Consider the following 23,129-nt stretch of genomic DNA (forward strand, 5'->3'; position numbering starts at 1 on the left):
GTAATTTTTCTCTTGGCATGATTAATATTGACATTTCATTGTTTTTTTTAAAGTGCTAATTTATATGCTAATTTACAGCCAGCTGGCTCACAATGACCAAATTCAGCCACTGTTAGCCAAAAGGAGTAGCAAGTGATTACAGTGTTGCTGTAAAAATATAATGCATATTTTAGTTTTGCCTTAATAAAACAAAAAAGGCAATTTGAAGCTACAGTGTTAAAATGAACTATTAAATTTATACATTTTAAAAATACTTGCCTCTCAGGTATTTTGAGACATTAGCCAAAGTTAGCCACCAGGGATTATAACTGAAATAACCTCCCATCAAAACAGCCAGAATGTGACTCCAAGAATGTGTAATAATACCACAATAGCACATTTGCTGAACACATTCATAAAGTGCACTCAGATATGAACACAACCACAGTAAGCACATACCGTGACAACTGCTGGCCATCTGATTGGTTGTGACGGGGGAGGTCATGGTGGGCTTGAGGGTCCTCGTGGGGTGAGGGGGTGAGCGTGGCGGTTGACTGGTGACTGTAGGAGGTGGCTGGAGAGGAGGCGTTGTTCCTCTGGGGGGGAGAAGGTCTGTCCTCACAGCCTTCCATCAGGTATGTCCTCTCTGGGAGAGGTGGACACCATTCCTCCTCCGATCTACATGTGCAGTGAAGAGGGTTATAGCTCGAGGATGCGGCGTGCAGCTGCAGATGGATCTTACCTCGATGTGTTGTAAAGTTATTGTTGAGGAGCAGCCCGTTTTCTCAGTCTCTCAAATCCAACTAGCTAAGAGGCTTTTTTAAAGATTAATCATGTTCTTTCAGGCTCGACTTAAGTTAGGGGGCCCCGCCATCGGCAAAACTGCAGGAGGCTAAGCTGAGAGTGATGCTGAATGGTAGTTTTGCTATGAGGTTGCAGAGTGCAAGTGCTAAGGGTGAACATAGCTAATTGTGTTTCAAGGTTGGAGAAAACAGCTAAATCACTAAAGCAGTTGACCAAGGCTGAGATAATTGAGTTGTTAAGGGCAGAACCTTAAAAGCAATGCTGGCTTTTACAGTTAGTGTCCTCTAACGGCCACATTAACTCTAAGTGATTATACAACAGCGTAATACTAATTTAGAGAGATGTGTGTCTGAGAAAGAGGAGGTGCGGGAATGTGACCCACCCCAGGTCCATGTTCTCTGGGAGCTCATCATCCTGCTCACACTGTTTCAGCTCTCCTATGGGCGGAGGCGGGGGCAAGGACTCCATCCAGGTCAGAGACGGGGTCTTGACAGCCTTACCCATCGCCTTCTGCTTGGGCTTACCTACAAAAAAATGCATGAATTAATTAATTAAAAAACAAAAAATCTGTGATTCAAGTGAAGAGGAGGTTTTGTCACAATGAGCTGATTTGTCATGAGCATATTTTGACACATACCCCAGCAGGCCTGTGGCTCACAAATAGCAACGCGGGGGGCAGCAAAGTGTGATTTTTAGAGTGCATGTTAGCCAAACTGCTTCCACGCATAGATACAAAAAGATATTAAAAGTCATGATGATTACTCAGAAAATAATGAAAAACTTTGGTATTTGAATTTAGCCCAGAAATATTGTATTACCAGATAAGAGCAAGGAAAGCAGGGAATCCTCCCAACTCACAAGCTGAATAAATAATTTGCATTTTTCTTTTAAAAAAAAAAAAGCGTGAAAGATGAAGTGATTCTGAAAGCAGCTGCAGTTTAATTGTTTAAAGTCTAATATAAATAAATGACTGTAAAACATCACATGTAGACTTAAAATGTATAAAAAAGAAAACGCTGAAATATAAAGCCAAAATATGACAGACAGGCCCTTTCCTATATTTGAAGCTACAGGAAAAAGAGATGTGTGTTTAAAATGTCAAATTCACACATTTTTGAATCTTTGCTCACCGCTGCTGCGGTCTAGCTGGGCATACTGAGCTCCAGAGGGACCAGGCTGGGTGATCCAGTGGCCATCATCTTGCTGCTCACCACTGTGGGATGGCGCTTGTGTCTGATTGGTGAAAGGCATGATGGAGGTGGAGGCATAGGGGGTGGTGGAGTTGTGCTGGGCGTAGGTGAAACTGTGCAGATCCTCGCTGGTGGCGTCAATCGTGCTGTAGATGGGACCTTCGGTGGACCCCCCCATGCTGTACTTCTCTGTCTGATTCAGGTAGTTGGAGATGCCAGCTTCTGCACAGATGGGGAGGCTGCATTTAGCAAAGTTCTCGCTTGCTGAAAGCATGGCATCACAAAAACAGACATTCCTACCATTGTAGTATCTCTCAGCTGTGTCGTGGTTGGAGGGGCAGCAGTTGACGGCCTCTTTGCCATTGTGAACCAGGTTGGTGGTGGGCCAAGAGTCTGCCAGCCATGGGTAGTTGCCCATGTTGCCTCCCAGCACTCCTGGCCTGCAGAGACACTCTGGCATTAACTGAAGGCATAGTGGGACAGTACAACAGCAGGTACAAGTGTCCAGATGGAATTAGAGAGTAGCAGAGAAAAAGCTGCATGCAGACAGTGAGAAAAGTTTCAGACCTTTAAAAAGGAGGAGACCCAAGATACATAATAACACATACAATTCCTATGACTGTGTGTTTGCCTATCTATCCTATCCTTCTATTGCAGAGCCTGTTTGGGGAACTGCACTAGTAGGATATAAACATAGGATATAAATCAATTACCTTCCATTGAGTCCCGGTCCCTCTCCGTGAGGGAAACCAACTGCAAAAGACAGGGAGGAAGGGAGTAATCAGGAGACGTACAATGAATGATTTTTGTGTCCCACATTTTGTTCAGTGGGAATCCTCCTCTCATGATGTCAGCTGTTCACATTTCCTCCAAAATGTCAGTGGAAAAAAACCCAAACAAACCAAAAGAACCCTGAACCCTGAACCCTGTGACTGTAAACTACAACAGGACCTTATGAACAGTAGTTATGCACAGAGGTATTGAGTATTTAACCAAGGAGTGAATTACACTGTGACTGCTTTTGAGTTTTTGTTAGTTTTTTAAATTTAAAACAATTTTGTAGGCTCCAAAAAAGTATTTAAATATGAAACGCCTATGGCAACTTTCTGGAATCCACTTTCATGAGTAATTTCAATGACTTCTTTCATAAGCGCAGAGTATCATCCCAGACCGCAGACGCAGAGAGCTTCAGGTCAGGAATAATGCATAATTCCACATCTTCATCATTCCTTACCTGCTGGTGTGTAGGCGAAGGAGGCGGTGTAGTGGCTCAGCTCCTTCCTCTTCTTGCGGCGGCAGTAGATCCAGACGCTGAATCCCATGAGGATGACCCAGCAGGCTCCTCCGATGCCCGCGATAAACGCCGGCTGCTTGACCACATCTGTGATCTGTTCAGCCAGGCTCAAGCTGCCATCCTCACCGCCGCTGTTCTTGCCACCATCGCCTTCGCTTCCACCTGCTAACGAGGGTTGTTCAGCTGGCACTTCTACAGAAGATGAATAAGACAAGGAGATTTAAATGTGAAAAAAACAACAGACCATTGAAACCATGTTCTTTTTGGTTGGTTTGTGCATTTCATATTATGTAGTTTTCATACTCAAAAAGACCCCAGCAATCAATAAACTTAACCATGGACGTCATGTTACCTTTAGAATTCCTAAATGAACCTGACACAGAGGATGATGACAGAACCTGATATTTATATATCATCAAAGTTTATGCTACAGTACTAATATTTGCTAATAAACAATTCCCAGTAACACTTGAGACTGATGAAAACACCTTTAGTTTTGTTGGAGCTTTTAGGAATGTGATTGCTAGAACTGCAAGGAGGACTTCAGTGTTTTTATTGGGATTCTTCCTCTGGAAAACGTGTCTGTACCAAATTTCATCCTCGTTCATCAGACAGTTTTATCCATGGTAAGACGTTGAGCAAACACACTGTATTTGTCTCACTCTCATCATTTTTGTGGACTCACTGATGAGAACAGGCACCGGCTGACTGTGAGCGCCGATCCCGGCGCTGGTCACCGCTGCCACCTCCACTTGGTAGAGCACTCCGGGCATCAGGCCTTTCAGCAACGTGGACAACGTGTTTCCGTCCACTGTCTTGTTAAAGTAGTAGCGCGTCTGGTTGTCAGCACCACTGCTCATGCACCAAACCTGTTTGGAGACAGAAAGTCTGCCCTTCATTTTTTAATTCTTCAAACTCATTCACATCTTGATTCAGAGATAACATAGCCTGCCATTTTTTATTTGCTCAAAACTGTATCAGAGTCAGATATTTTTATTGTTCCATGTATAGTAGCCAAACCTCTGTGTTTAAAGTCTTTAAGAGTTTATTTCTTCTTTTCACATTTACCCTGAACACATCAGACTAGTCTTCTTCTGTACATCCACAATCCTCTGATTACCCACTGCTTCCTTTTATCTACATCTTCTTATGTGAAGATCATCGATCGAACATTTAGATCACTGGGTACAGGTTTTGTGTGTAAGGCACTCCTTGAGTGCCAGCTATGCTGTTTTCCTGATGTGTGTAATGTCTTTGTGTCACTATTTAGCACCTGAGCTCTCTAAAGTGTAATTTATGGTGCCTCAGACGTGTCCATCTGCGCATGCATTTCTGTTTGGACAGCAAACGGAGAGGAGTTTTCACCGACCCACTGCACACGCTCCATGCAGTCCTTCAAAATCCCAGCTGCACATTGCTGGATGCAGTGTAGGTTGAATGCTGCTTGGTTGACAAGTGAGCCAGAATCGGGAAGGGAGCGACAGCAGAGCTCACCAAGAACAGGAGAAGTGTGAAAACATCCTCAAAAATTTAAAATTACAGTATGAAAAGTACAGAGAGTGACTGCACTGGAGACTTTTCATCATTTTCACTTCAGCGCTTTGTATGTTATAACTTTGCTCTTCTCCACAGCTCTCTGATGGACCAACAACAGCACAGGCAAGAGGAGCCCACAGGCCGCTTGTACCACTACACTGCCTCCATCTGACAGCAAACACTCTGCGGTTAGGCAAACCGCCTTCACGTTACCTCCACACAAACATAAAACAAGTGTAATACCGCTGAGTGTCAGACGTGTGATTTGACTCGTGTGACGTGTGCTTACCCTGTACTCCTGGATGATGCCATTTTGCATGTTGCTGGGTGGAGGCTCCCAGGAGACACTGATGCTGGAGCTGTTGCCAAGCTTCACTGTTGCCACTGTTACAGCTCTGGGTGGGGCGCTGGGTACTGTGAGAGGCGGAGGACAACGTTTATGTCATTCCATGTGTGGGTATTTTGATCAGCGAATTATTAACAGAAACTTAAAGCAATAAAAGAGAAGCAACATGAAAGTGTGGTTATAGCAGGACAGGAAAGCCTATATGAGTCAATAATGCTCCTTATTGCAGCAGGTCAATCCGTGAGTGCTCATGGCGAATGCCGCCTGCTTCCATGTTTTTAATCTGGAGTTTGGATCAACCAACATGAACCCCAGGCTGCCAAAATCGCAGCGTGGAGGCTGAATTTAATGAAAACAGTGATCAATATAAATGAACTTAAATTGCAGAGGACATAAAATTAACCTCAAAATGAGATAACACAACTCAGATTTATGTGGTGTCATACAGGCTAATGAAAAGGCCCTGCAGTGTCAAAGAAAACCTAGCACAGTTTATTAAAGCACTTTTCTTTGAAGATTTCTTGATTACAGACTTGTTTCTTAATTCACCGACTTATTACCTTCTTCTGGAGTCCGAACCAGCAACGTTCTGCTGTCTTTGCCCTGGAATTCATCAAAGTAAGGGCGGATCTTTATCTCGTACTCAGTTCCTTTGAGCAAGCTGGTGAGGACGGTGCTGCGCTCCGAGGGGGAGTTGATGTCCTGGAGGAGCCACATTCCCCCGCTGGGCCGGTAGGAGAGACGGTAGCCCTGAACATACTGAGACTGACGATCGACCTGAAAAAATTGAGGTCAGCATTGGAGGGAAATGAGAGAAGACGACAAAGGGGAGGAAGTGCAAGAGTATTTTTCTCTGTTTGCTGAAACCAAATGAATCCTTGTTCTCCAAGTAAAACAGAGATGTGAGCTACTCACAGTCCAGGAGACTCTGATGGAAGCTGCTGTGAGCATGACAGGGTCTTGAAGCTGGACAGCCACTTCTCCCAGCTCCCTCTGGACTTGTTTGTGGTCCACTCCCTGACCCGTAGGGCTCACATCTGAGGGAAAACGCACACATTCTCTGCTCGTCAGAGTGCTGCTGTCAGTGCCTTAACCCACAGCACTGAGTGTTTCTAACAACTTCAGGTGCTGGGTGAGTCATGCTGTATTTGGTGAAAGGGGGCTGCAGGCTGACCTTGTGTTCTGACAGGCTCAGAGATGGGGCTCGGGTCGCTCAGACCGTAGGTGTTGACAGCGCGGACGATGAAAAGGTAAACAGTGTTGGGAAGAAGGCCCGTGATGGTGTGCGTCTCCATCTTGACCATGTCGGCTACAGTCTGCCACGTGCTCCCTGCTGATTGGCTATAACAGGATAGAAGAAGAAAAAAAAGTCAGATATTCATTTAAAAAAAACTGTGTGATAGTATATTAATACTATCACACTTAGTGACAGTATACTACCATCCATCCATCCATCCATCCATCATATTAATATAATCAGGAAAATGTACTCAAAGTAACAAGAGTAAAGTATCTAGTATCGTTAGTTTGTAGCTTTTTTGTCTATCAGCATCTTTAAAGCTGAACATATGAAACTTGCTGGAAAAGTGGAGGATGAAGATCTAATGAAGGATCTGATTATGCTGCCAGGAAGATTCTTGTGAAACTGACCTCTGACCTCAGCAGAGGAACCACTCTCTTAGTGCCCTCCCAGTGACTCATGCATTAATGTAAGAAGTGGTTGAAGTGAAGCTAATTATTTTTTGAAAAAGCTGCAACTGAAGATTATTATGCAATCTAAATCATCTGCTGATTATTTTCTGCTTGGCTGACAAAAGTCGGGCAATAATCAGCACCAGATTCTAACCAAGAAATCGTTCATACCAACTAAAAAGGACGTTATTTTTTAACCACCTCGTGCTCGCTCACTGAAGATTTTGTGGGTTCTTTCTAATATTGTAGGGTCTCTGTCAGATACAAACCCTACAATATTATAATACAAGGACTATGAGATGCATATTGTTGTGAACTGGTGATATATGAATTTAATTGTAAGGTCTTTACAACACAAAGCACCTTGAGGAGACTGTTTGTTGTGATTTGGAGCAATATTAATAAAACTGAACTGACTGAATTAGAATAATAGTTATAATAAAGCCAATCCTGTAAACTGGCAACAAATATTTTATTTGTTTATGTATTATATAGTACGTTACTGTATTTTATCTTAGACAAAGGACAACCACATGTAACAGTGGCTGAAGCTTTATATGATTTTCACCATGTCAAAGCAAACCTATTACCAAGAAATCTTCATATAGATATATCTTCATATAGATAATGTGATTTTCAACATGATTGTAAATCCTTTCATACTATGTGCTAATCTAAAACAGCAAAAGTGTAGGGTTTATTAAAGGACACAGGTATATTACAGAATCCTTTTCTGGTATGTTAAACAGAATGTCTTCTGTCCTGTATGATATTATAGAGGGATATCTCACATATAAAAGCAACAAGCATCTGCACCAGTGTCAGACTGCAGTCAGGAGTGCTTTGTGATGGTGATTTGATATGCGGGTTCACAATTAACCAATGCACTGGAAGCTCTCTGGGCAACAGCATGCTCTATTTTTGACTTCCTCTAATATTCAGTTCAATTCAATTTTATTTACATAGCACTGATTCACAATAACAGTCACTTCAAGACACTAATATTACTTATTTATAGCAAAGTTTCCCAGCTCAAATAACTTTGTGTTTCAGAGATCTTCTCCCAGTGATACAGTTTACTGTCCTGATGAATAATGTAACCGGGCTCGCAAGAAGGCACATCTGCCCACATAAAATGAGGGCATGTTCTTGGCCTTGTGGCGCAACCCCAGACAGATGCATTATTCCAACACCCCCAACCACGATCCCTCCCGCTGCCTCTCCCTGTTTCTCTGTGAATTTATTGTCACCTTGGCAGAGAGGCAGTCACAAAGGCGTCCCCAGCCATGAACTACCTTAATGTTCAACTGTAACAATTAGACCAAAGAGGGAAATGACTCATAAATATTTTGTGTTTGAGCACAAGCCACCCTGTGCACAGGATTCAAGGTAATTTTGTGATGGAAGAGATACACACACAGCTGTACACAGGGGGAAATTAATACAGCATCACCAGGAAAATGGAAAGTGTGCCTTTGCACATTAAATAAACCCCATTTATACTGCATACAGTATAACCACACACAGCAGCCACAGGCCTTGCACTTCCCTGTGCGCCTACAAACAAACTGTAGTACCTCAGGCAAGGAAATGTTATTGTAAACATCCCAGTTGTCCCCTCCAGCTGCTTCACACAGAATCCGTTTGCATTATTCGGAAATGTTCTGCCGCTGCCACAGGCCACAGTGGACGTCTGGATCTGATTACGCTCTGCTGGTGTCCCCATCTTTATAAAATTGGAAGGACACATTTCCTCTGCCTATCTTCATCTAGAGGCTTCCTTCCATCCAACAGGCACGTCCTGTTTAGCTAAATCTATTCTGGGCCTAATTAATCCAAGGTGGACTTCCTGTCAGGTGAAGGTACCTGAAGGGTTCTGTGGAGGTTCATTCAGATTCAGATTAGCCACAGAAGAAAAGACAACAGAGGACTTTAGGTTGTTAATCAATGTGGTTTTACAGCTTGTTATCCCATTGCATCAAATTAATAATATCATTATGTCCAGATTATTATTTAGTTTAAAGTGCCTCACTGTAGTTTCATGTTTCCATCTGCCAGTGCAAATTATTCTCTGACTTTTTCTGTCCTCTTAAACACGAGTGTGTGGAGCAGGTACAGGGCCTGTTTGATTTTAAACTTCATGTGCCTGTGTGTCTGCAGAGACACTTCTTTATCTGTCCTCAGCTTTTTGAGTCACTGTTTGATGGTGGAAGACTTCGCTATGCTTGGGGGTGGGCACAGTGCAGAGTGGAGGACAGGCAGGTAAACAAAAACACATAAACTAAAAAGTTAGAAACTTAGTAGCAAACAAGCAAAAAAAAAGAGGCAGGAAAATGTTAGGAGTTATTATTGCTTTAGCTGTTTAGCTAGTATCCAGCATCCATTACAGCAGACTAAATCACAGACTGCAGTATGTGAACAAGGCTGTCCCACAGCTATAGCCCACATTCCCCTCCTTCAAGCTCAGAGTGGAAACAAACTCACTCTCTCTCTCACCAGCAGCAGCAGCACTAAGAGCCATGCTCTGTTTATTGTGTTTGGGCCATGCAGTATGCATATTATTGATGGTGGATAGCACCACCTTAATGAGTGTAAGTTAACACCCCCTCCTCTGACCCACCCAAGCAGGGATGGTCTTGGCTAACGGTGATCTCACAGGGGGAAAACAGGACAATCAGACTGTGGAGAAGATGACTTGACTGCATTGTATTCTGTAGTCTTTCTGTGATTTTTGTTCTTCCTTTCGTGGTTTAATATTAAGTTGGAGTCACGTTAAAGAGTTCAAAACCTAGAAGTTCAGTAGTTTCTGCTTCCCAAAAGGAAAAGGTTTTCACCTTCTAAAAGGATCTCTGCTTCTGCAGTAAATGCTAAAGCAAATTAGGGCTCCACTGCTAAGTAAAGAAGGGGGCAAATGCAAATGGACTGATACAGAGTTTTTCTACTCTAACTGAGCACTCAAAGCACTTTTTACTACAAGCTTCATTCACCCAATCACACAATGATACAAATGCTTTTTTCTAAAATTCACGCACACTCTGATAGATGCATCAGGGGTTACTTGGAGTTTAGTATTCAATACAATTCAGATTTATTCATATAGCGCCAATTCACAACAAACAGTTGCCTCAAGGTACAATAAGGTATATTGTAGTATCTTGCCCAAGAATACTTCGACATGCAGACTGGAGGAGCCAGGGATCAAACCATCAACCTCCGACTGGTAGATGACCCTCTCTACCTCCTGAGTCACAGCCACATGTGTAAAGAGCATACAGTCCTGCCTGACATATCAATGCCAACTCACCTGAAGGCCTCGATGATGTAGGAAGTGACAGCGGCTCCTCCTTCATGGGCATTGGGTTGCCAGGTCAGAGAGACGCTGTTCTTGGACACATCTGTGACTATGGGCTTGTGTGGCGGGCCCGGTAGTTGGAAGGGCTCGGTGGCCTGAGCTACCGACACGTCTGCGGTTTCTGATTGGTGAGGAAAGCAAACGGGAAGGAGGAGAGAGAGGAGGAGGAGAAGCAGGGGAGGTGGCACAGAATAGTGCACATTTGATTATAGCGTCTGCCTCTAGTTTCATTATGTCCTCTCTGTAATCCCACTAATGTTGACTGAGCATTTGCATCACCACTGCCGCAGGTGGAGCTCCTCACTTCTAACAGAATGTGATTTTTCTGTTACATCTGAACCAACCATTATAACACTAATAGTCAAATAACAGACTTAGGTGTCATCGAAGCAGTTTGTTAAGTCATTATGTCTTCATTTAATGCCAAATAAACACATATTTACTGCTTAAAATATATACTAACACCTGACACACTGCAGAGAAAGTAAAAAGGGGCACAGCCAATGGGGGTGCTTTAAGACAGATGACACCTCACATTTGCACCTGAAATGTGCTCAACAGCATATTTTCACCTTTGCTTCATCCCTGTTGCTCTCTCTCATCAACCCAGTGACTGACATTTAGACTTGCAGTTGGTTCAGGAACAGCAGGGGTTAAGTGCTTTAATTAGACCCGGCTACTTGTTTCATTTTAGCAATTACAGGCAGGAGGAACACTACCTACACTCTGGCTTTTTAAAGTGAATTCACACATCCTACACTCAGTCAGAGCTGATAAGTTAACCACATTAATAAGAAAGAGAAGTGACAATCGGGATGACTATATTTATGCACCACTTCATGTACATAGACCTTCTCTTTCTGGTCACATACGGCATCTCTGTGTTGTTATATGCAGCCACTTCATAGTGCTTCCATTTGCATGCATTTAAATCACGCAGAGACAATTTACCTTTGACTGTGAGCACTCCACTCCAACTCGTCTCACCACTGGAGCTGCTAGCCAGGCAGGTGTAAACCCCAGAGTCTGTTTCCTGGCAACAGTAAAATGTGTATCATTAGTTTAGTGTGCATGCATGTGTGAGAGTGTGATACTATGGTAATGCACCCATTACTAGTGATTGAGACTAAATGTCATATCTCTCCAACCAGATTGTTTGCGCACAGAGTGCTGAGCAGTGGGAGGTTGGTGTGGATGAAAAGCTGCTGGAGCAGAGAGAGGTTATTAATGCAGAGTCAACCAGGTAACTACACCTTCACTCCACTTTCACATTACAGAAAAATACGCTTTTTAGTGTCAATTTGTATCATACTTTAGTGTGCATATTGTACCAGTCTTTTTTAGACATATTGTGCCAATATATTAAAAAAGACTCACCATCTTTTAGTCATGTATATAAATATCTGAAAAACTTTTCCGACATATGATACCGAACACTGCTACCTTCATCCACCTGCTGCAGGGATAGCATTCTCTCATTCAGACATTGCGGCTACTCGCGATTTCATTCAGGTACTCAGTATGTGCCATGCACACATGGTTGAGAGCATGAGGAAGAGTGGAAACCTCTCTGCCCGTGTCGCTCTCAATTGTGTTTGGAGATGCTTCTGTGATGTGGCAAAGTAAGGAGAGATAGCCAGTGTTAAACTTAACTGAAGATGTTTTGAGCTTCTTACATCTTCAACATTGACATTTTTATTGCCCGTTTCTACCTTTCATGACCCCCCACCCCCCCAACACTGTCTACATCCCATCTGCTTCTCCAGAAAGCCCCCTTTTCATTCACAAGGTCAACCTCATATTGCTGTGCTAGGTTTGCTTATGCAACATCATATTATTGTAGCCACAGGATAATCACTGCAACTTACTTGGGGACAAAGACCTAAGAAATAGTTAAGTGTGATTCCTCCACCATAAAGAAATCTGTTTTGTGCTACAGTTTGGTTGAGTTCAGTCTTTTTTTTGGCATGCTAGTTTTTCCCATGTGCTGTCTTTTACGCTGGATGCAGCTACGAGAACTGATGGTGCTCGTAGCAAAGGTTGTAATTCTAGCAGACGTGAAGCAGAAACCACATTAAGCTACACAGAGCAGATGAAGAGGGCAGAAAGTGAGACGCAGGAAAAGCACAGACACTCTGATCGAGTTTCAAAATAAAAGACACCGTGCAGATTAAACACTCCACTTTGTCATGATGTTAATGGAGCAACACCAGCATGCTGATCAGATTGTACGTCAGCCAAAATCTGCCCATGTCCTCAAAAGTCTGCTGATGCCTGGAGTTCTTTCTTGGTTGTCTCTTTAGAGGGGAGGGAGGGGGACACTTGTTCCTGCCTGCTGGCCAACATTCATACCTGTGTTTTGTTAAAAGTGCTGCATAAACATTACTGTCAGACTTTTCCCAAAAAGAGAGTAAGCCATAAACCCAGCACATTCAGATGTCATCACATTATTGGAAAGATGTTCATGTCTGAAAGCTGTGCTTCTGTTAATGACACCTCCTGCTGATGATGGCGCAGAATCACGGGTGTGCTGATGGACAGAACAACTTTCAGATGACAACAGTAGTCCAGGAATGGGTGAACTTTAAAGGCCGACTGAGCCACATGGTAATTCATTAGCATTGTTCAGATCTGAAGTGACATCCTGCAATTGAATTTATTCTCATTATCATTTACAGGTCAGTTCCTTAAAAAAATCCTCACATTCCTGCTAAGACATTGGAATAATAAATGCAGTATTTATCTTGTTCTGTTCTCTATTATTCTTTCATAGCAGTATATTAAAAATCTGCTTCTCTCAGGAATCAATTATTGTTAACTGCATATAAATATCTTCATTCCTGCATACCTCAACAAAACGTGTTTTAATTTACTTCTACTTTAGAGATGTTGTCAAATTGGAGTTATTTTATTTTCTTCTATAAATGATATGCTCTCAGTGGACCTATCTGGAGTCAGAGCTCAAGCCAAGCTGGTGGCTTTTATGCTCCTTGTCTGATTCCTCATCTGAGGAGAGAGTTAGAGCAAGGATCAAAGGACAGAATTTTAATGACCAGCTAGAAATTTCTAAGGGTGCCAGTCTTTCCACTCAACAGCTACTTAGCATTCTGGACCGACTATGAGCAGATGTAATTAAGAGGTGTGTGTGTGTGTGTGCGTGTGTGTGTGTGTGTGTGTGTGTGTGTGCGTGCGTGCATGCGTGCACAGGTGAATGCTAGCTATTACATTTTTGGAAAGGCGAGCCAAAAGCTAGGCGGGCTGTGAAATTGCTTACAAGAGAGGGAGATGTTGGGGGTCTCTACGCTGGGGAATCTTTCACTGTGACACTGAGGGAGCAGTGCCTCTGAACATGATTTTTATTACTTTAGCTTCATCACATCAGGTCAGCCACCAATTTATTTTCCTTCATTATGTTGAAAATAAACTAATCTTCAGTGTTAGATTCAAAATCAGACTTAAAACACTGAACATGGAGTAAAAACTGTCAATATAAAGTCAAAATGGTGCTAAAATATCTCGAATGGGGTGGCAACATAAACTGCTCATGAGCCATAACATATCAAGATGTGTAATAAACTAAACTGAGCAACCACCACCATAAGAGGACATGCTGGTAAATTATAGTGACATAAAGGTTTTCTGGAGCAGAGAAGAACTGCCTGCAGGTCAGCACCGGGCAACTGGCATAATAATAATAATAATAATAATAATGAACACTTCAAATTTTTATTCAACCTAGATGGACACACTACAGCTTACTATCTTTGGCATCCACACAGAGCAAAGCAGTGTAAACAGAGAAGGAAGAAAAGGAATAAACTTGAAAATGAAACTCTGCACTAACCTGTGTGTTAAGAGCTGTTACGTCTGTGCCCTACATTTCATAATAGCTTTACAGTGAGTGTGTAGTCTGCTTCTCCAACTCTGCTGTCACAGACACAGAGCAAATACACAGCACCAACCATGACACCCTGCGTCCTGTTGATGTTGCTGTAGTTGTTACTATGCCAAACCCCAAATGGCTATTATGTCACGTTATAGCGTTCCTATTGGTGAAGAAAAAACACTTATAATGTTGGTAGTTCTCAGGCAGCACCCCTGAGGGTAATTACCCTCTGGGAGTCCCTTGAACTCCTTGGTCCAAAAGTGCCTGTAAAAACCTGGCATTTACTGTAAAAGCCTCTAAAATATAAAGATCCAGATGGAGTGATTTTATCTTCTGATAAGCTTTCAGACTGTTGGATTCTCAGTCTTTGTTTCCTCTAAATGTAAGTGGAAGGGCTCAGTGCACCATAAGAAGGAGCAGTACACCAATTAAACAGAAACAGAAGAAAATGTGCACTTTTTTGTGCTGATGCACATAGTGCAAAAAACTTATCAGATAACTTAAATGAGCACAGACACACTGCACACACTGTAGTGCAGGTACAGGCCACAGATTCTCTCCAGTACTCCAGGGTGAAGTAAGTAAACCTCAGGATGTGGGCTGGTTGTCAAGGGCACCAAGGCACAACTAGCATGTTACCATATTAATGGAAAATAGGTAGACAAACAAAACCATCTTTGTTAACAGCAAAAACACACGTTTAAACCTGCACGTGTCACAGCTCAGTTTGCAGTAAATGATGAGGACAAAAGACTGCATTTAAGATGAACCACGGCCACTACTGGCTCAGTGTGTGCGTGCGTGTGTGTGTGTGTGTGTGTGTGTGCGTGCGTGTGTGTGTGCGTGCGTGTGTGTCTGTGTGTGTGTGGTTGCAGGTACAGCCTGCATGCAGTTTTTCAACTGCTTGCTGAAAGATGTTTAAGTGGTTCATCAATTTGCATGCCGATCGACAAATCCACCGCAAACACAATCAGCCTTCCCTTACTCACTTATTCTGCAAACACAGGCCATTTCACTGCTGCTGAAAACCTTATACATTATGGAGAGGATGTGCACAGCAGAACTATCACGCCTAATGCCTTGTTGATCACCGTGCACGTGCTCGGCCACGCGCCCCTGCTGCTTCTGGGTGACTCTCCTCTATCTAGAGGCCCTGACCTTCAGTTGACCTGCAGTCTGGCTGGTGCGTCTGTCTAAGGGGGAAAAACGGGCCCCCAGATGGTAGCATTTGATCGGTGGATGGGGACTCAGCACAGAGGGTGGGTGGGGTAAATAGCTGGGACACCTGACTATTAATCAAGGCCGGCAGCTCGGGCACTGCGCAAAACAGATTGCTGAAAAATGGATGAGGCGAGAGGAAGAGAGGACAGCAGGAGGGAGGCAAGAGAGAGGAGCTTCAGTCTTAAAGAGGGAACATGTAAACATTTATTTATTATACTTTATATAGCACACATTTGATATTTGGGATATTTTCATATTAAAGTTTGCAGAAATATTCTGCCAGTCATACAGAGCGATGCAAACTTTGGTTCCTTTTTCATTTTACCCCCCACCTGCAACCCATCCCAAAATCCCAGAAGCACCAGGGTGAGCATCCTGCACATCAACACCCAGAAGGGTGATAATGATGTCAGATCCTTTTTTTTTTTGGTGTGTGCAGAAGGGCAATCTGATTACAACTATAACACATGTATACTGGGATTTAAAGTCAACATATGAACCTGATTTCCTGCTTTAATCTGATTACTCCCAGAAATCTGTTTAGCTGTGTCTATGTAGTCCTTCTCCCACCCCCCAGGCTTTGTTTCCTGCTTCCCTTCTCCTTCTTTACCTCACATTAACAGCTCCCACAATACAACCCATGCCGTTACCAACCATTTAGCAGCACCACACACACACACATACACATCCCTTCTGGCCAGGACGTCTTGGCACCAAAGTGAGGGACAGCGGCAGAGTATGTCTGGCAGAGGTCCCAGGATAATGGCATCTCCTCAGTGCCAGGGTACAAGGAGCAAACAGACCATCTGTCCCACTCCAGGAGCACAGAGGAAATTGACTTATTTATACTTATTATATCAGAGTTAAATGTGTGATTTCATTGTCTGCCTATCTTGGAAGGTTATGTTTTATATTTAATGTGTTGAGACTTTAATTTGCAGAAAAACTTGTTTAAAGTAACAATGAGAATAACTCATTGTTACTTTAAACAATATATGTACATAATATTATATACATTATATTATGTACATATATTATATACATACATATACAGTTCATCTGCTATTTGTATGAGAATTGAAGAGCCTGATGGCTGTGAGTACGAATCATTTTCTTTATCTCTCTCTGTTTTATTACGGAGAATTATGAGAACTTTTAAAACTCTCCCAGCTGTCAGTGATGCTTTTGTCGGCTGCAGCGATTGTCAGTGTCGATGACAATCAAATCAGTATCTGTAAAGTCAATGTAAACATTCGCCTTTTCAGTGATATCCAATTTTTACTTACATATTTTGAATAAAAAAAAGGAAATGTCTGTTTCTTAACATCTTTGGCACCTTGTTAATAGTTATTCATTAAAAGGATTTCACAGGGACAAACTGTCAGACAACAAGCCATTTTAGTCACATTAACTAAAAAACTTTATTTGAAGGTAAAACAGAAGCACACAGTACTGAATGTCTAATAATCCTCTGTCATGGGTCAAATGGGTGTTTACCAACAGTGTGAATCAGCCTGCATGTGTTTTGTAACCAAGCAGAAGGCTTACAGCTCGGTCCCCTGTGATATGTCGTGTTGGGTGCTGCAGCACTCAGAGCTGCTTTGTCCCATATTCTGTTCTTGATCGTCATTGTTGTCACTGTCAGTAACATGTGCCAAAAACACGCCATTTAAAATGACTGCATTTCATTTCTGTAAACTGGGTCCGGGCCCTTGTTGCTGCCATGGTTTACTGGGACACTTGATGGAACTGGATTCTCTTTATCAAAGTGTGATGACATTTGTGGTATTGACTGAAATATCTTCATAGCTGTTGGATGGATCGTCATGAAATCTGATGCAACCTAAACATTGAATCTAAGATCTAATGAAGACAACAGCATCACTGCCTGTTACAATGGCACCTGTCGAGCAAAGTGTTAGGCAGCAAGTTAATGGAAAGTTCAAGTTAATGTTTTTTTTCCAGACTTTGACTTGAGTGTGGGTCAACGCAGCTCAAAAACTGCAGCTCCAAATGATCTGCAGCTAAAATCTTAGCACCTAATATCATCGGACACCTTTAGAAACCTCGTGGAGTTTGTGGCTCAACAGGCCAGTGTTGCTTTGATGGTTTCAGAAGGATGTATATAATATTAGAGAAGTGGTTTTAAAAATCTAAATTTATTATTTTGTTTTTGTGTATTTGTTTGTCTGCCAAATGACAAGATATTTGGCAATTTTCAAAAGCAAAAATCCCATGTTTTCAAAGATTAGGATTAGAGTTAGGGGTTAGGATTAAGGGTACTTAAACCTCAGAGGACTGATGTTGCATCCCCGAGAACCATTACTGGGTCAAACATTTACCCCGCATTTATTCCCAAAGAACTGCAAAAGATATTACATCTCTCTCAGTCGCATCTACTTTCTAAATATTTGCACTCTATCATATTTAACGTCGGCTCCCTGAGTTCAGCTTTATTTATATAGCACCAATTTAAAACAACAGTCATTTCAAGGCACTTCATATTTAAGGTAAAGACGCTACAGTTCAGTATTATACGATGAAGAGTGTGTGTCCTTAATGTCTGGATGATAGTGTGAGAATGCTAGCGTATGGTTGAAAGCAGGAGAGCTGCTTGCACGACTGCAGTAGTGTTATTTTCTACCATCATTACAGCTCATACCTGTAAACACGGATGATGGATTTCAACATGACTTTGGACCTCGTGTTGGTGATGGACTCCAGCAAAAAAAATTTATGACATTACAAACAAGACGTCTTCTTAAGTGTATGGAACAGCATTTCAGAAGAAATAATTTGTTACATGTAATTCTGTGATCTTGTTGCCAAAACCCAGGGCCATAAATACCATTTGTTTTGATGTTCCAGATCAAAATGAGCTGAATTTGACAGAGAACTTCAACACGGTGTCTGACAGCTTCGAATGAGTTCCAAAGTCTGAGCACTTCCAAGACGGAGCTCTCAACTGTCAACACACTGCCTTTTATTCCCCCGTGACATAAACGAGCCATAAAATGTACTTTAGGCTTCAGACTCTCAGCTATTTCTGCTTCTATCCTCTCCATCACCCTTGTGTTTCTCAGTTTCCAGCTCTCTTTCATTCACCCAGTCCTCACTTGTACTGATGTATTGAGGATTTAATTACAAGTCTCTGCGATCGTTAATCATTGAGAACCCACAATCAATTAATGCGCAAGCCTCCTCGAGTCTCTCTGAGGCTGCGGTGACCTCAGGTGCTGCTTCATACCCAGGAGGGAATTCTGGGCAGAATGGATTTCATTAGCATGGAGTACGACGGCGCTAACGACTGTTAATGGCCTCGCGCACTCATTGTCATGGTGATCACACCGCAACACTCCCCACCTCTCCTCCGCTCATAAAAACTCATCATTTGTGTCAATCGTAAAATTGTCCTCTTTTAAATGCTTCGTATTTTCCTGGAATTAAAACTGTTGTTTTAACTCATGGATTTGGTTTATCTTTGGAAACGACATCATGTTTGATACTTGCAGACTGTGAATATGTTTTAATGAGTTCCCTGCATGGTGTGGTGGGATACACACTGCTGAAGGTCATAGAAAAGTTATGAGTTTAAAAAGCAAAGTGGTGTAAATAAGAATATTTTTTTATTTAGTCTGGGATTGAAAAAAAAAATGAATAAAAATTTGTATTTAAGCGGCAAATTGGTGAAACTGTGTACGTCTTTTTTTCCAGTACCTGCAGGTTGGTGATTTGAAAGGTTCCATTTTCCATCAGGCTGACTCGACCATCATTTCCCAGGATCCTCTGGCCATCTTTCTCCCATTGTATGCTGGGCATGGGGTTGCCCATGATGTGGCAGTGTAACTGAGCAGTGGAACCGGGAGCTAACGTGTGATTGGCTGGTCCTTGGCGGATGATGGGAGGGACCCGGTCTGAGGGTGCTGTAGGAACAGAGAACATTCACATGTGATTCCTTTATTGCTTCATTGTATGGAAGTGTTTGTACCACTGAAAATTCAAAACTACCCAGAAAGGGATCCAATATTTATATTTAAATTTTTGCATACTGACGTGAGATCTGCAGTTTCATCCCCACAGGCTCCCATGTTAAAATGCTCAACTTGACAGCAGAAAAAGCAAATTTTTGCCTTCATAACGACTGTACAGAGATGGGATTTTATTTTTATAACTTTCACTTTATTACACACTCAATTTAATTCAGATATAAAGTTACAGTCAGGACAGCTGGACCTCTCGATCGTGTTTGTTGTGTTGTTTTCAGTTCTACAGTTTCCCTGCTTTTTGTGTGATACTCATCAGGCCAGAGTGGTTTACTAACCGAGCTTCACTCATGTTCCAAAAAAAAGGGCAGCTATCTGTCTCTGTGTTCTGCAGAAAGTTGAAATGTACAGAAAATCATATCCTTTGTGTTGAACTATAAAACTGAAATGTAAGTTTGTTTGCTTCAGTGTTAAATTATCGTTGTTGTTACAGGTGCTCGATATTTACACTTTCATGTGTAATGCATACTCAAAAGGTATAAATGACTCTTCTTAGATGTCCATATTTCTGATGCATTGTCAGACTTGTCCCACATGCTGATATTTACCCACCACAGGCTTCCACCTAATCAACAAACCCTGCTAGTATTCTTCTGCTGTTCTCAAAAATCACAACAACAAAAATTACAGAGATTTAAAGAAACTCTTTCAACATTTGAAAAATATGATTACCGGCTTTTTTTGCCAAGAGCTTCTTATGACTGATGTGTGGATTGATTATTAAATATGAATATACAGTTGGGTCTAGAGTCTTTGCCAACTAACTGGCAAGTCCACAAGGAAAAGAAGACTTCAGAAAATGTACCAAACAAAAAACACACGTAGTGCTGTCATTTAGTCCTAAACTAAGTCTAATCAGTGATTTTAATCTGGCTTCATCATCACCACTGAGACATGAGATTGTTATCAATCTTCTCAGCAGCAAGACAAATAAGTGCAATTACCAAAATGTTCAACCGTTCCATTCAATTAAAAAATAAATATTACACCTCTTTTTGCTTAAAGACACATTATATGGGGCTTATATGGCACTGTGATCACCTCACAGCATGAGGGCTCCTGGTTTGAACCTCGTGACTGCCTGGGAGCCTTTCTGTGTGGAGTTGGCACGTTCTCCATCAGTTCTCTCTGGGTTCTCAGGCTTCCTCACACAGTCCAAGGACATTTCAAAGATGACTGCTGGTGTAAATGTGAGCATGAATGGGCGTCTGTGAGCAGTTAAGAAGATGGATGGATGAATGTTTGATGTTCTATTTGGGTTTTCAGTTACTAGTCATTTTTCACTCTAACCATACATTGTGTTCATGCTTGTTTAAGTAATCTGATAACCTTTTTTCACTAAAGACACACGGTGACAGAATTATGACTGTCAACAATACAGAGTGCATTTTGTCTTTAATTGGCAAAACAAATGTAGCATCAAACATTGTCATTCATATGTGATTTTCCAGCACAGTCTTTGTTTACAACAGAGTGCCTTTCTCCCTTTAAGTAAGGTCTACTTTGCTTTTTGTTTCTGATTTCTGGTAATTGGGTTTCTGAACGCAGACATTATTGTCCGCAGAAGTCCAAATTACACAGAAAGACACACTGAAGTCAAGTGTGTGATCACTGGGTTACAGATCTTCATGGTGCCACGTGGATGTTCTTTTAAAGTGTCACTATAAGAGAACAATCAGTGCCAAAGACAGTTGCCTTTTTCTGGTCCTGCTCCACTTTAACATGACAGATATTTCTCAGGCAGGAATATGTTGATACAGTTACCTCCTGTCAGAGTCATGGACCACTTTGCATCTGCTGAGATTTGGCTCAGTGAATACTTATTAAAAAATAAGGACGAACACTGAAAACATATCAGATCTCACTGAAAAAGAACTCGTATATTGATATGGACTGTGTAATGTGTTAGGAATGAAAGGATGCCACATCACCTGATGGAAATGAAAATTATCAACCTACAGAGGCTGAATTCAAAGACACCTCAAAAATCAAAGTGAAACAAGACCCATCACTGATGGGGATTATCCTCCTGCAATTAATGAAAATATAAAGTAAATGTAGAAGTCAGCATAATATTATGGCCCCATTTCATAACTGAAAACCCTTCAGCAGACATCTGATCACCTTCTGCAAAACTATTTTGCCCTAATTTGGAGGCCGTGCCCTAAACATTTATCCAAACACTTTTAGTCACCCCTGAATGAGTAAAGATTCACTGCATATTCCAGCAAAAATATGTTTTCAATATCAACAATACTTACTAAATCAAAACAATTTTAAGCATGCTGCAAGAGATTGATATTCTGTCATTATCTTTAAGATTTCCACCACCTCCAAGAACAGACAAAACATTTCCATGGTGAACAAATTAGAGAAAGTATATAATGCACTCTGTACAAGGGTGTACACTACATAATGTCATTCCATTTATATAATCTATAACAATAAGCCAGGAATAAAGCATATTTACTGAGCAGTAAGTATGACTTTAATGTTGCTCAAAGATGAGTCATAGCCTTGACTGTCAGTGCTCAGCCAATCAGAAGTTGGCATCACAGGCTAATCAATAACTGATGTGCCATCCTGGAGGAGTTGGACTACAACCTCTGTAGGGCCCAGGTATGATCTCCAGTAGTGACACTCACACCAGACAAAATAAACCTGTACAACCATTCCTGTTTGGGGGGTGTCTCATTGTTGCCCCTCTGTTGCACGTGTGGTTAATTTCATGAACACTAAAGCAGCGGAAACTGATTAACAGCCCCTCTGATACTTACTGACCACATCAACATCCCAGATGCTGAACTCTGACTGAAAAGTGTTTCTTTAATTTTTTGAACTGTGCACCTGTAATGCTTAATTAATCATCTTTTAGTAATGATATCAATCAGTCCTTTCTATGGAAATCAATCATTTCGAAAGGCAGGATTATGACGGCAGAGGATGGAGGGTTACTTTGAGCCTAACAAAAACTGTGAACACTTGATTACTGCCCATTCCATTAAAAAACAAATTAAAAAAGACCTTATGTGGGGTACCGTTTACATGGATTGGTTTGCATTTGCGAGACAAAACATTGATAAGATGCTGCATATCTTCCATTTCTGGCAATAAATACAGAGATACCAAATATTCATATTTCCATAACATGTAGGAACTCAAAACAGATGACCTTGTCGAACTGACTACTTCAGGACTCCTGATATCAAATGAATAATTATAAAACATAGATGTCCCAGTAAATGATGATCTCAGGAATCGAGCACGCCAATCAAGGTGAGTTTTTAATCTTGCTTTCCTATTAATGCGTTACATGAATGTCATTAGATTCGGATCAAAACTACCTCTCCTACAAGGATGCGTGTGGGCGTGTGGGTATGCGCACACACACAAACTGATGCTCATATCCTTGGACTCTTTGAAATGAACCAGCGTGTGCTGAGCAGCTTCATTGATTCATCATCTCAAAATGAGAGAAAACAGAAGAAAGGTATTTCTGTCAAAGGTGCAGTGAAGAAACAGAAGCTCGCAGGGAGAGTATAATAAATGCAATAAATAATTAACTGACAGCTTTTTATAAATTAATAAATGTAATTCAAATTGAATCCAGAAGAGTTTGCATGTTTTTGACTGTCTGTTACAATCAGTGTGCTTTGTGGGGTTTGTTGTATTCAGTTCAGTTCACTTTGATTTATATAGCACCATATCACAACAGTCACCTCAAGGTGTTTTGGTATTATATAATAAAGACCCTGCAATAATTACAGAGACAAGTTGTTGGCTGTT

General features: G+C 41.6%; 1 protein-coding gene across 4 annotated transcripts in view; it reads right to left on the reverse strand.

Moving 5' to 3' along the window:
• robo3 (roundabout, axon guidance receptor, homolog 3 (Drosophila)) overlaps positions 1 to 23,129 on the reverse strand; it is a 95,050-nt gene that overhangs the window by 7,803 nt on the left and 64,118 nt on the right. For all 4 annotated transcript variants that reach the window (XM_030746180.1, XM_030746179.1, XM_030746177.1 and 1 more), the window contains 14 exons: positions 19,018 to 19,223; positions 11,145 to 11,226; positions 10,146 to 10,314; positions 6,324 to 6,490; positions 6,065 to 6,186; positions 5,710 to 5,926; positions 5,093 to 5,217; positions 3,953 to 4,136; positions 3,208 to 3,459; positions 2,687 to 2,726; positions 2,274 to 2,413; positions 1,914 to 2,195; positions 1,166 to 1,307; positions 439 to 657 (listed from right to left, as the gene is read on the reverse strand). In XM_030746180.1, coding sequence (XP_030602040.1) covers positions 439 to 657; positions 1,166 to 1,307; positions 1,914 to 2,195; positions 2,274 to 2,413; positions 2,687 to 2,726; positions 3,208 to 3,459; positions 3,953 to 4,136; positions 5,093 to 5,217; positions 5,710 to 5,926; positions 6,065 to 6,186; positions 6,324 to 6,490; positions 10,146 to 10,314; positions 11,145 to 11,226; positions 19,018 to 19,223 — 2,347 coding nt within the window. The remainder of the gene's footprint in view (positions 1 to 438; positions 658 to 1,165; positions 1,308 to 1,913; positions 2,196 to 2,273; positions 2,414 to 2,686; positions 2,727 to 3,207; positions 3,460 to 3,952; positions 4,137 to 5,092; positions 5,218 to 5,709; positions 5,927 to 6,064; positions 6,187 to 6,323; positions 6,491 to 10,145; positions 10,315 to 11,144; positions 11,227 to 19,017; positions 19,224 to 23,129) is intronic.

The sequence above is a fragment of the Archocentrus centrarchus genome, chromosome 14, assembly GCF_007364275.1.
Source record: "Archocentrus centrarchus isolate MPI-CPG fArcCen1 chromosome 14, fArcCen1, whole genome shotgun sequence".
NCBI lineage: Eukaryota > Metazoa > Chordata > Actinopteri > Cichliformes > Cichlidae > Archocentrus > Archocentrus centrarchus.